The 12549-nt window shown below is 37.3% G+C and overlaps 1 protein-coding gene across 14 annotated transcripts in view; it reads left to right on the top strand.

Moving 5' to 3' along the window:
- The window catches only part of LOC124720011 (basement membrane-specific heparan sulfate proteoglycan core protein), an 801341-nt gene that overhangs the window by 556462 nt on the left and 232330 nt on the right, over window positions 1-12549 (top strand). For 13 of the 14 annotated variants that reach the window (XM_047245254.1, XM_047245262.1, XM_047245258.1 and 10 more), the window contains 3 exons: window positions 4948-4950; window positions 11018-11151; window positions 11532-11625. In XM_047245254.1, coding sequence (XP_047101210.1) covers window positions 4948-4950; window positions 11018-11151; window positions 11532-11625 — 231 coding nt within the window. The remainder of the gene's footprint in view (window positions 1-4947; window positions 4951-11017; window positions 11152-11531; window positions 11626-12549) is intronic. The other variant, XM_047245252.1, reaches the window with a different exon arrangement.

Here is a 12549-nt window from a genome sequence, read left to right as displayed (position 1 = left end):
CTGTGAGGACTTCTGCTTGTGGTCCGTCAGTGTGCAAACTCAAAAAGTTTTCTGCCAAATGGTGGCTCAGTGGTACGCATTCTCCCCTGTAGCTCAGACACTCTGTAGCATGATTGCGTGGTATTTCCATTTATGAGATCTTGTCCTTAATTTGTATCTCAAGAGACACTCTACAGACCCTTGAAGTTTGTAAATTTTTGTTACAATCTGTATGGATGGTCATTAGGTTTGAGAACGTAGTTAAACTAAATTGATTTTTAAAATAGGCACGAAGCCAGGAAAACCATCAAAATGACCAGTAAGTTCCTGGGGATTTATTTTATAGTTAGTGGTCCATTGTCTAAGGCATATTTCTGTACTTGACAGTTAGTATCTTAATGGAGGAAGCGTCATGACTGTGAACCCATCTTTAGTTGATTTTTGAACTTACTAAGCTCAGCAAGTCGAACTTCTTATATTTAACAATGCAGCAACTGCTGACTTATGGCCAAAATGTGCTGTGGAACTTTCATGAACAGAGAAGTGGGTGCTGTCTGCTTTATTTCATTGTAGCATAGTATTGATTGGACCTTGACAAAAACCTTAGTGTCAGAGAATTTAATTTTGTGGTTTCTTGTCCAAGAGTATGATCTGCTACTGCCTGTTTATCCATGTTGCCATGGTGACAATCACTCTTATGACATTTAAGCCAAATGTGGATGCTTCTTTTAGTAGCAGTCACCTTGTAGAGTTGTTCACATGTGCAGATCGTGCACTGCGTCCAAAGAGCCACTGCGTTTGATTCTTTGAGACTATATTTAGGCCATTGAAATTCAGAAATGCAAAAGCAATTTTAACAGAAAGGAAAGACAGAAAATAGACTGTTGTGTGTTTATGAAGTAAACAGTACCCCAGCCCTCCTGTTTGTATTGTCATCTTGTTGAGGAGCATTTTTTAGTTTGAAAATTAACTACCTGGGCCTTTATAGCCTCTGATGATGTCTTGTGCATCAGGAGATGGAATGTCAAGTACAGAAACTTGTCTTGGACCAGAGCCTAGTGCTCATAAAACAAAAATTACGAAGAGTGTAAAATTCAGCTGTGAAAGCTTGCACTGGACAAGCAACACATATTTGGTGTTTCAAAACACAAGGTGCCTTTTGCAATGAATTGCAAGGCAATACTCAATAAGAAACTATGATGTGATGTGATGAAAAAGGGAAGGGCAAGACACTAGAAACCATGTGGTTTGCAAAGGCCCAGTGGTTGCAGTCATATTTCCCTATTTCATAAAGTACGGTATTTGTTCTTTCACTGGGTGAAACTATAAATGTAACTTATCCTATCAGTTGGATCTGCCCGCTTCTGAAACTGGTTCACAAGGCAAACACAAGCAAACAAGAATTCTGTGTGGTGTAAATGGTAGGTGAGCACAAGTGAGCTAGATTTGGTCCGCATTTGGTAGTGTTTGCCCTAAATGGAACATCAACAGCTGTGAAAAGGATAGATTGCTATTCACTTTAAATGTGATACATCGAGTTGCAGATGGGCACAATGAAAAGGTTGTTACTTACTGAACTTTAGCCCAAAGTCTTTTTCAGAAAAGAAATGAAAACATACACACACATTCACACAAGCAGACACATATCCTTGTCAGAGTTGCTCAAATTTCATTAATCACATTTTATTGATATTATCTTCCTTGTATACACTTTAACAAACTACTTTGAAGTGCTACCAAATGTCACTGCAGACATCAAAAACGATCTGAGATCGTGAAGCTATTGAAATCTGAAAGTCGCTAATGTTAATGTCAACGTTTGCAGATAACCGGAGTGTGAATATTAGTATTTCTTCAGGTTATGTCGCTCATCAGTAATAAGTGTTCTACTTTAAAATATGCACCTCAGTTGTAATGAGAAACCAGCAGAAAGCGTCAACAGACATATGTTCAGAGTTTTGGAGTACTGCAGGAAGGCTGGAGCTGCAATTCGACACATTTCTTGCTTACATACAAATTCAGGTCTCAAAAAATTTTCTTTTCCTGTGCCATTCTGGTTACTTAGTGAAAAATGGAGTGCTCACAATCCAAAATAATCATCTCCAATTATCACAGTTTTGGATCGTGTCTCTAACTAAATGGTGTTGAATCGTGTGTGCCACTTATTAGCACTAAAAAACGATAAAGCCACGTTGACAGGTTGTGTGCGTTACCTCACATTTCCTTGCTTCTGCAAACACTTGTTCAGAGATACAAGTGAATGGTAGTGAACTCTGGTGAATCGTGTACAGATATCGGTTCGCTTCTGCTCGCTTTGTTGTAAATCGAGCTTGAGAATGCAGATCAGTAGCAATTGTAATGAAGAACTGAAGTGAACACCCTTCTGCTTTAGGATAATTTCATGTCTTACTTGGGTAGCACTGCATACTGTGACCTTTTGTGTAACTAAATTTATGTGTGTATCCTGAAGAAAAAGGTGGAGAGCACACCATCGTAAATGGTATTATGGTGAAAAATCCCTTCATATTATGTACTGACACTTTCATGTTTATTTGTTGTGGTTTGCGTTTTGTTATAACTCTCCTTTTGACTTGTACTGAAATTTGTTGTTATTGTCATAACAGCAGTAATTGCAACAAAGAACTTCTTCACCCTAACAGAGCACCTGCGATATTTATGAGTGCACTAATAAAAAGTAGTTTTTGTAACAGTAGTGAGAATTCGTGTAGTTACTAATGCAGTTCTTGGGAAGTCTGATTATAAACAGAACTTTCACTAAAAGAAGAATATAAAGCTAATAAACCACAGAGCGTTCAAGAAATGCTGAAATCAAATGTTCTCTACCAGCAGAACATCAACATAAAAGGAAACTTTAATCTACATTGTACAAAGGCGGGAGTGATAATTAATTGCCTTAAACACACGATACCCATTCACTGATAAAGTTTTTGTTATTTGAAATGTATAAATGATTAGTTACGTGCTTTGTTAAACATTTGTTCTGACCTTTCAGTATTATTTAACACCAATGCATTAAAAAGACAAAAGTACAGTTTTGTTATAATAAATCTTCAGTTTCTCTTGTACATTTATTTCATATGGTCTTAATTTCTCTTACAATCTAAGTTAAGAATTGTTCTTAATATTTTTACAGAAGTGTTCTAGTGAACAATCCTTTTTAAGTATAGTTCTGTGAAATAAAACATAATGTCACTTACTATGTAAATGTCCTTCATTATAGTAAATTCCATCTAGCATCAGAGCAACAATCTAAAACATAAATTAAAAAATGCAGACCCTACTGCATGACACGGTATCACACTGCCTCATGCACACGCAAAACACACACACACAATTTTGTCTAAAAGCCTTAAGTCCAGTGATAAGATTCAAATTTGTAGTTTTTTCTGGAGGTCTAGCTTAGCCATTTTTTAAGTGTTACTGATATTGATAGATAATTGATACTCAAAAGTGACATCATCAGTGGTGGCTCTAATGACTGAGTGGTCATCATTTTCTCGCCTATGGCTAGAGAGATATCACACTGACACTTGTGTTAATGGTAGCCTTGTGAAGGCAGAGCATCAGTGATTGCAAACTAACTTTATTTGCAGTCACAGTTATTAAAAAACTTCCAACAGCTATCTTAAGTTTTGGTTGGTTGGTTTTTTTGGGGAAGGAGACCAGACAGCATGGTCATCGGTCTCATCGGATTAGGGAAGGATTGGGAAGGAAGTCAGCCGTGCCCTTTCAGAGGAACCATCCCGGCATTTGCCTGGAGTGATTTAGGGAAATCACGGAAAACCTAAATCAGGATGGCCGGACGCGGGATTGAACCGTCGTCCTCCCGAATGCGAGTCCAGTGTCTAACCACTGCGCCACCCCGCTCGGTCTTAAGTTTTGACAAATGTTAGAAGGAAGTCTGTTAACACATTTGTGTTAAAGGATCACACTGAGTATAGGTCGGGCTGTGATTTTCTCGACGTACGAGCCACCTGTCGCCCGACAACTAGACTAATTTTGTATGAGAACACTGTATGGGTGTCTCGGGACCTGCTCCTTGACTGATGCTGCCTTCTGTTGTCAATTCTAGAATTATTTCAAAAGAAAAGATTAGTAAACGTAACAGCTGCTGTCGTGAATGTCTGAGCCAATGTGATTCCCATGATGTAATTTCTTGCATGTACTCATTAGGCTTCACAGTTTGCTGTAATTCTTATACAAATACATCACATTTGTTGAGCGAGTGAGAAATTTTGGAAGCTCAAGAGGAAGAAATTGCTGAGCAATTCACCTTGCACTTTTTCGTGGGAGGATATATATACTTTCCTTCACTTTTAGTTTCAAATTTATAATCTATTGAAGAACTAAAGTAAATATGATGAAGCGTGCCTCTTTTTAGAATGCATTGCTCTAGAAGATACGTCAGTTACATATGTGGCATTAACACTTTAAAAAAGTGGCATAAATGCTCGATTTCCCAGGCCCACTATTCTTCTAAGTGACCAGTCACTGTAGTGTTAACTAAAACTTGTGGAAGTGTTGCAGAAAGTGCCCATAAAATGATGATCATCCAATCAAAATTCAGATGAACAAATACCTGTTTTAATGAAAATAATTTCTGTTTACAACAGTAATTTCTAAGAAGTATGTACACATCATACAGCTAATTTCTTTTAGGTTCACATAAAAAAATTAAATGAAACTTAACCCAATTGTCAGTGTAGTAAACACATTTTCTATTGTATTTCTCATACCTCTTAGATGTAAAACTCCTCTGGTGCTATACCTTAAGAATATCGAAATCCCAAATTAAAAAATAGAGATAAGAACAACCTTTAAAAAATAAATAAATTATTAAATTTGTGATAAAAGAGAGATAAATGATTGAATGTTGTGTGGACTAACCTAGTTTGTTGTTATTTTTTCTTCCCAATTCTGTTGTGGAACCACACCACATTTTTACAGAGGGTAAGTTGACAACTTTCTTTTTCCCACATATTGTACTATTATGCCTGCATCCGCCACAGTAAAGCTTCAGAAGTAACTCCTATTAATACTTCGTCTGCAGTCACTTGAGTGTAGGAGCTGACAGCCGGCTCCCTAACACAGGTGTGATGCCGGTTCAACATCTGCATGGGCTTTGCATGTAAGCCATTTGGTTTCTCCTAAAAATGTAATAGTCTGCATAGTAAGTATCTGGTTGCTGTCATATTTTTCTGCCAGGTCAAGGTAGCTTTCTTACTGTAATGTTTATTCATTTACTTCCAGTTCTCATGCACACCAGCCCTTTTTTTCTGAAATTTGGTGTTTTGCTGCTGTGAGGTATAATACTTAGATTGCTTTTGTCACAGAAGACCTCTTTTTTATGTAGAGAAAGAACCTCTCTCTCTCTCTCTCTCTCTCTCTCTCTCTCTCTCTCTCTCTCTCTCCCCCTCCCCCCCCCCCCCCTCTCCCTTACCCCCACCGCTCTCCCCCTCCCTCCCTCTCCTCCCAACCATGGGTTACAAATCATTGTGCCCATTCTTCTTTCATGAGATAGTTTGGCAGATTTTGGTCCCAGATAAGCTTGATATGAAGTTTGGGGTTTTGCGAATGATTATCATTTATTTTTTCTCTGTTAAGGGTATTGCAATATAAGAGTGTTTCACGTTGAATGTGTCTTGCTTGTATTTACGAAACATCATCAATAGTCATTCAGTAAACATAATACATATCTACAATTTTTATTTACAGATTAAAAATAATTTTTCCTGATGAATTTGGTTTACAACTTCCTTAACAGTGACAGTGTTTATTGCACTTTTTGTAAGTGTTATGAAGTCAACATGTTTTTTCTTTGTTGTTAAGAGAGATTCAAGTTGAAAAATACTCGATTGCACTTTCACCGTTTTCTGGTCACTGGATTTTAGGGACCTGCCTTTTGTTTTCCTACATTTTTGTTTTAACGTTTCACTTCACTTCTGCAGACTTCACAAGAGATGTCTTCATAGAAGTTTCACTGTCATTTTGCCAGGTTTTCATTCATGAAGACCACTTTTGTGAAGTTTTACAAAAGTGAGGTGAAGAAAACTATTTTAATCTATAAATAAAACAATTTAGAAACTTGGTATGGGAAGTCCTGTCAGATAGGTGTTGTGTATTCAGCTGGCTGTACTGGAGAGAGAGAGAGGGTGTGTGTGTGTGTGTGTGTGTGTGTGTGTGTGTGTGTGTGTGTGTGTGTACTCTCATTCAACAAAGGATTCGTTGGAAAGCCAACGAAGTGTTCAATCTTGTTTATGTGACTAGTGATGATGTAGTGCCTCTACAAACTAAAGAAACGTTTTATGTATACTGCGTTCAAAGAATGACCATTAGTGATGCTTTGTAAATAAAAACAAAACAAGTGACATGTAAAACACTCTTAAATAACAGAACGCTTAACACTGGGAAAATAACAGCTACTACTGAAGATAGCCACGCAAACAAACATATTGAGTGTTATAATGGCCAAGAGAAAAGTTTCCAGCAGAAAAGTGTGTACAATAAGATCAGTACACTGGATGCCTTTAAACGTTTGCTTTTAAAATTGTAGAGGTGATGCAAGATCATGTGCTGAGTACTTAGTGTTGAGAAATGAATATTTAGCTTTTTATTAAACCTTACAGCAACATGTTAAAGCTCATAGCAATTCTTCAAAACGCCTTAAGAATTAATTTGCTAATACAAACGTTTATCTCTTATGCATGCGAGGGTAACAAAAAAAGTTGCCTTAATTTATCAGGTTTGTCCTAAATTTTCTTCTGAAACCTTGGGGCACATGTATAAACTTATGGTGCAGTTTTAATGAGATTTAATGGGTTGCAAATGTACACTAATTTTCAATTTAAAGAAATACTCATTTCGCTTCTGTGCACTACTATTAACTGCTGCTAGAATGAGCTTTCTGTTAGAAAGATTTAATTTTACTCTTTATATCAACTGTATTGAGTAATAGTTATTTTGATATGTGATTGTATTTTTAGTGCGTATTGAATATTTATAGATTTGTTGGTTGTTTCAATGGGATGTGGACAGAAAAATGGGTGGAGGATGTAGAAGTTTCACTTTTGAAGTGCTGTTCATGTGCTTCCTTCTGTTTTTTCCATGTCAGTGTTTAAGTCCGAGGAGTTATTTGCTGTTGCTCTCAGAATGAACTTGTTACTGGTGAACAAAGGAAGATAGCTGAAGGTGTGTTTGGTCTAGTAGAAATGCCTTTAGTCTAGTAGAAATGCCTGCTACTTGAGAGGAATTAATGAAATATTTTGAAGATAGTGCTTTTGCCCTCAAGAGTACAGCGGAATGGAACAATAAGGAAAAGTTGTGGTAGCTGAAAAAAAAAAAAGATAATACTCTTGAGCTGTCAGTCAAAATTCATGACCTGCCATCACAGTTACAGTTCTGTTAGTACCTATGTTCCACTTTCAAAGCTGGTCTGCGTACATTGAACCTGTGAGGATGGGTCACAAGTCGTGCGTGGGTAACTCAGGTGGGGCAAGTGTTAGGAGAGATCTGAGTTTGCAGTCAATTCCAGCCCACATATTTAATGTTAGAAGTTATGCAATTAATTGCAGAGTAAAAAACATTAAGTTTGCTGGGAAAAGTGGTTCTAAAGTGAAAAATTTGCTCCGGACATTAAAAAAAAATGAATGCTGTGGTGGTCACAACTATATCATGATCCGAAACAAGTTTCTTTTGAGGGGAAAAAAAGTATATCTACTGGGGAAAATCTTATATATCTGAACATTCACAGGTGCAGTGCAGATTAAACAAACAGTGTGCGAGCTAACTCAATAAGCTTTCTTTCGTTTAACAAAAGTGCAGGTGATTTCTAATTTGAAAGAACAGATAGGAAGTGTGAGCAGTGCAAATTTATCAGTGTGTGCTTAAAATGAACATTTTGCTCTTTGATATTCTTGTTGCAAGAGAAATACTACGAAGGTTGTGTACAGTCTTATTCACTTTATATTCTTGGCTTGGATTACTTGCTTAGTGCAACACTAGGAAGGCATATTTTAATGTGGGAAATGGAAAGATCTTTTCAAAGAAAAGGGAAATTTGAACAGTTTTTCGAATCAATGTGAAAGGTGAACATGTTTCAAATTAAAGGATATAGTAAACCGTCTTTTGAAGTAATGGGAAATATTGGACTATTTAGTTAACTCTTATAGAACTTGTGTTCATTTGAAACATAAATGCTGCTCTCAAGCATGTAAACATTCAGTATTGCATCAAGAAGTTCCGCCAAATGGGAGCACTGTGCATGAAATTTAATTTAAATTGGGAGCAGTAATACCGATGGTATTCTGCCTCTTGTGCCAGAACCATAGTCATATAACCACAGTAGTCATTATGGCAAAGCACAAGAAGCCTAAATTCACTATAAACTGATTTAAAGTAGTTGTTATTTGACAGCAAGTGTGACTGCTCCTGCCAAAAATACAGCAATGGCAGCTGTATGCTACTGCCATTACGGGCTTTTGCTGTGCTGAGACTTCGCTGCACAAAGTGCTGTGCCCATCAGTTGTCAAGTAGAACACTCGTCTGGACGTGAAAAGTTCACTTGTTTCAGGAACATATGTAATTCCATATTTAGTGTTAAAATGTAAGCTCAACCACCTTTCACAGTGCAAAAATTCTAGAACTGATGTATTTCAAAGCAAAGGCTTCCACCTTCAAAATACATCAGTCGCTGTGCTTTTGCATTGTGAAAGGTGATTGAGCCTACATTTTAACATCGAGTTTTAACAACCTTGGCTTGGCATCCATCATGGATGAAATCATTAAGAAAATATTTTTGAGATGCTTAGAGATCTATACCATAACCTTATTTCAGAATTTTTATTTGATTTTTGAAGCTTAAACACATAGCAAATGTAATGTGGTACACAACTTTAAATAGACCCGTTTCCAAATGAGGTATTTTAGTTATCTGCAAAAAAGAAACTTATTTAAAAGAGCTCACTAATTTTTGAGATATGACTTCATAAGTTTGCAACTGTATCCCAAATGGGAAAATTTAATCCATTCAAAAATTAACTTAAAGGTGGCACTAATTAAATTTAAGAACAGATTTTTGACATGTTTAGGAGCACTATAGAAACCTATACCATATGTGAAATTAGAATTTTCACATGCTCGTTATGAGATAAATGCCGAAGCTAATACGTAGCAAATGCAATATGATATGAATTTTTTGAAAGATCTGTTGCCTGTCAAGATACTTTGTTAATAAAGGGGGTAGGTGTATTTTAACAAGCTCAATAGTTTTTGAAATATGACGGGGTAAGCACAAAGGTGTTTCTCCAATCCGAAAATTTCACCCATTTCATAAAAAATCATGCCATTTATGAATTTCAGAATTTTCACAGGATTTTGGCAAAAGATTTCAAATTGATTTTATAGTGGCACGGGGCAATGTAGCTGCTGGCTGTTGGTATACTTTCCGGGATGTGAGGTCGTGGTCCAAGAACTTTTCTGCTCCTTACGTTTCGTCCAGAACTGCGCTGGACTTCCTCAGAGGCGCTGCTCCGCTGAGTCTTGCCGGCAAGGAAGTCCAGCGCAGTTCTGGACGAAACGTAAGGAGCAGAAAAGTTCTTGGACCACGACCTCACATCCCGGAAAGTATACCAACAGCCAGCAGCTACATTGCCCCGTGCCACTATAAAATCAATTTGAAATCTTTTGCCAAAATCCTGTGAAAATTCTGAAATTCATAAATGGCATGATTTTTTATGAAATGGGTGAAATTTTCGGATTGGAGAAACACCTTTGTGCTTACCCCGTCATATTTCAAAAACTATTGAGCTTGTTAAAATACACCTACCCCCTTTATTAACAAAGTATCTTGACAGGCAACAAATCTTTCAAAAAATTCATATCACATTGCATTTGCTACGTATTAGCTTCGGCATTTATCTCATAACGAGCATGTGAAAATTCTAATTTCACATACGGTATAGGTTTCTATAGTGCTCCTAAACATGTCAAAAATCTGTTCTTAAATTTAATTAGTGCCACCTTTAAGTTAATTTTTGAATGGATTAAATTTTCCCATTTGGGATACAGTTGCAAACTTATGAAGTCATATCTCAAAAATTAGTGAGCTCTTTTAAATAAGTTTCTTTTTTGCAGATAACTAAAATACCTCATTTGGAAACGGGTCTATTTAAAGTTGTGTACCACATTACATTTGCTATGTGTTTAAGCTTCAAAAATCAAATAAAAATTCTGAAATAAGGTTATGGTATAGATCTCTAAGCATCTCAAAAATATTTTCTTAATGATTTCATCCATGATGGATGCCAAGCCAAGGTTGTTAAAACTCGATGTTAAAATGTAGGCTCAATCACCTTTCACAATGCAAAAGCACAGCGACTGATGTATTTTGAAGGTGGAAGCCTTTGCTTTGAAATACATCAGTTCTAGAATTTTTGCACTGTGAAAGGTGGTTGAGCTTACATTTTAACACTAAATATGGAATTACATATGTTCCTGAAACAAGTGAACTTTTCACGTCCAGACGAGTGTTCTACTTGACAACTGATGGGCACAGCACTTTGTGCAGCGAAGTCTCAGCACAGCAAAAGCCCGTAATGGCAGTAGCATACAGCTGCCATTGCTGTATTTTTGGCAGGAGCAGTCACACTTGCTGTCAAATAACAACTACGTTAAATCAGTTTATAGTGAATTTAGGCTAAAGTTCTTGGACCACGACCTCACATCCCGGAAAGTATATCAACAGCCATGTCACCCAGTTGTGAAAGCCTTCATTCTGCAATGTAGCTGCTGCTTACAGACAGCATTTTTTGCAACGCGTGACAACTAATTCAGATCAGATGCTAAAAAGCAACCATTTGAACACCACACCTCGAAAAATAGAAGCTCTCAGCAATCTGATAAGGCTTAGGGAAATATGTTCCGTGTTGGTGCCGGTTGCTCTTACGAGCTGTGTTATATGAAATCTAATACAAATTGTGTTCTCCCTCGTCCCTCCTCCCCCTTCGACGTGACCGTCCAGGCCGTGAGGTGGTATTCCAGTGCAGAGACGAGGGGCCGCTTAGGGCGCGCGTCCACTGGCTGAGGGCCAACAACCAGCCACTGCCGCCTGGCTCACGGGACGTCAACGGTCGTCTGGAGATGCCGGAGATACAGGTGAGCTCATTTGCGTCACGGGCTGTTAAACTGCACCTGTCAGTTTGCTTGTTGTACTGTTGCACAATTTTGGCTTTAAATGATTATCACACTGTACATTTCCTAAAAATCAGCAATAGCCCATTATGTCGTATCAGTCTCTTACACGTGTTGTATTTGAATGCAATAGATGTCATGAAAAAAACTTGTGCTTCTAACACCATTAACACAGGTGTACATCACGAATTTAAAATTTTGTTTGTTACCAAATAGCATCACATGCGACTTACGTATTATGCCCCATTAACTAATGTGAGCAGTTTTGAGTGGTTAACTTCACTGATAGAAAATTCCCACATGAGTAGCACTGTTATTTACTTATTCTGTTTCTTCCCTACTAGCTTGAACATTCTGGAACGTACATATGTGAAGCAATTGGGTACTATCCTTCAACTCCCGGAGCGAGGGCTTATGTCACACTGACGGTTGAACAATGTGAGTATTTACATGAATTGCTTTGTTATAATTCCATTTTTCAGTCCCCACAATCACTTTCATATTTATCATCTTGACTGGTTTTTACTACATTCAAGCCACCACCATTTTTCTGAAGGTGATCATTGGATGCAGTTAATATCAGTCAATATGTGATTGTGTGTGGATGGTGTACACTTATCACGGATGCCTCCAGTTCAGTTATATTGTCAGACCTCATATAAAGTTGTACGGGATGACTGATGACTGACAGACATTTTTGTAGTGGTCGATACTCGTTTTTTTAAATGAGAAAGCAATTTCGTTAAATCGAAAGCATAGTAATTGCATGCCATTTTAGTGCATATTAAGATTTAAAGAAAGTATTCTATGCCAAGTACTGTTTTCAAGCCTTTGTCGGTGCAAATATGCTCATTATTTGGATTCTGGCCTATAGTACTGCACCAGTTTAGTTACCAAAACCTGTTGCGAAGAATTATCTTTGTATTGATACACATTAAAAGTTTGTATACAGAAATCAAAACAAATTTTGTAATATTCAACTTTCTTACTTGCTCGAATATTGCAATATAACTCGTTACCATTAACTTCTCCATTACTTTTGAAGGGGAACTTTATCAGTGAGCCCGTAGCTCATAAAGAATTCTTTTTGAAAATAGATATTCCACAACTGCAATGTTTCCATTTTATTTATTTATCTTTTGTTCTTTGCACCTAGGTGTGGGGTCATGTACCCATTTTCAAACAGTCATTCCTTCCATCAGCGAAGCCGTCGGGCTGACATTGAGCATTAACAGCAGTCACCTCCCAACTAAAATTGCGCAGGAATGTGAAATACCCTTACTAGACAGTATATACACCATCTGATCAGAGGTATTTGGACACCTATGTGTTAATATTAATATGGAATGTGTCCATCCTTCA

This window comes from Schistocerca piceifrons, chromosome 11, assembly GCF_021461385.2.
Source record: "Schistocerca piceifrons isolate TAMUIC-IGC-003096 chromosome 11, iqSchPice1.1, whole genome shotgun sequence".
Taxonomy (NCBI): Eukaryota; Metazoa; Arthropoda; class Insecta; order Orthoptera; family Acrididae; genus Schistocerca; species Schistocerca piceifrons.
This window is presented reverse-complemented; position numbering and strand designations above follow the sequence as displayed.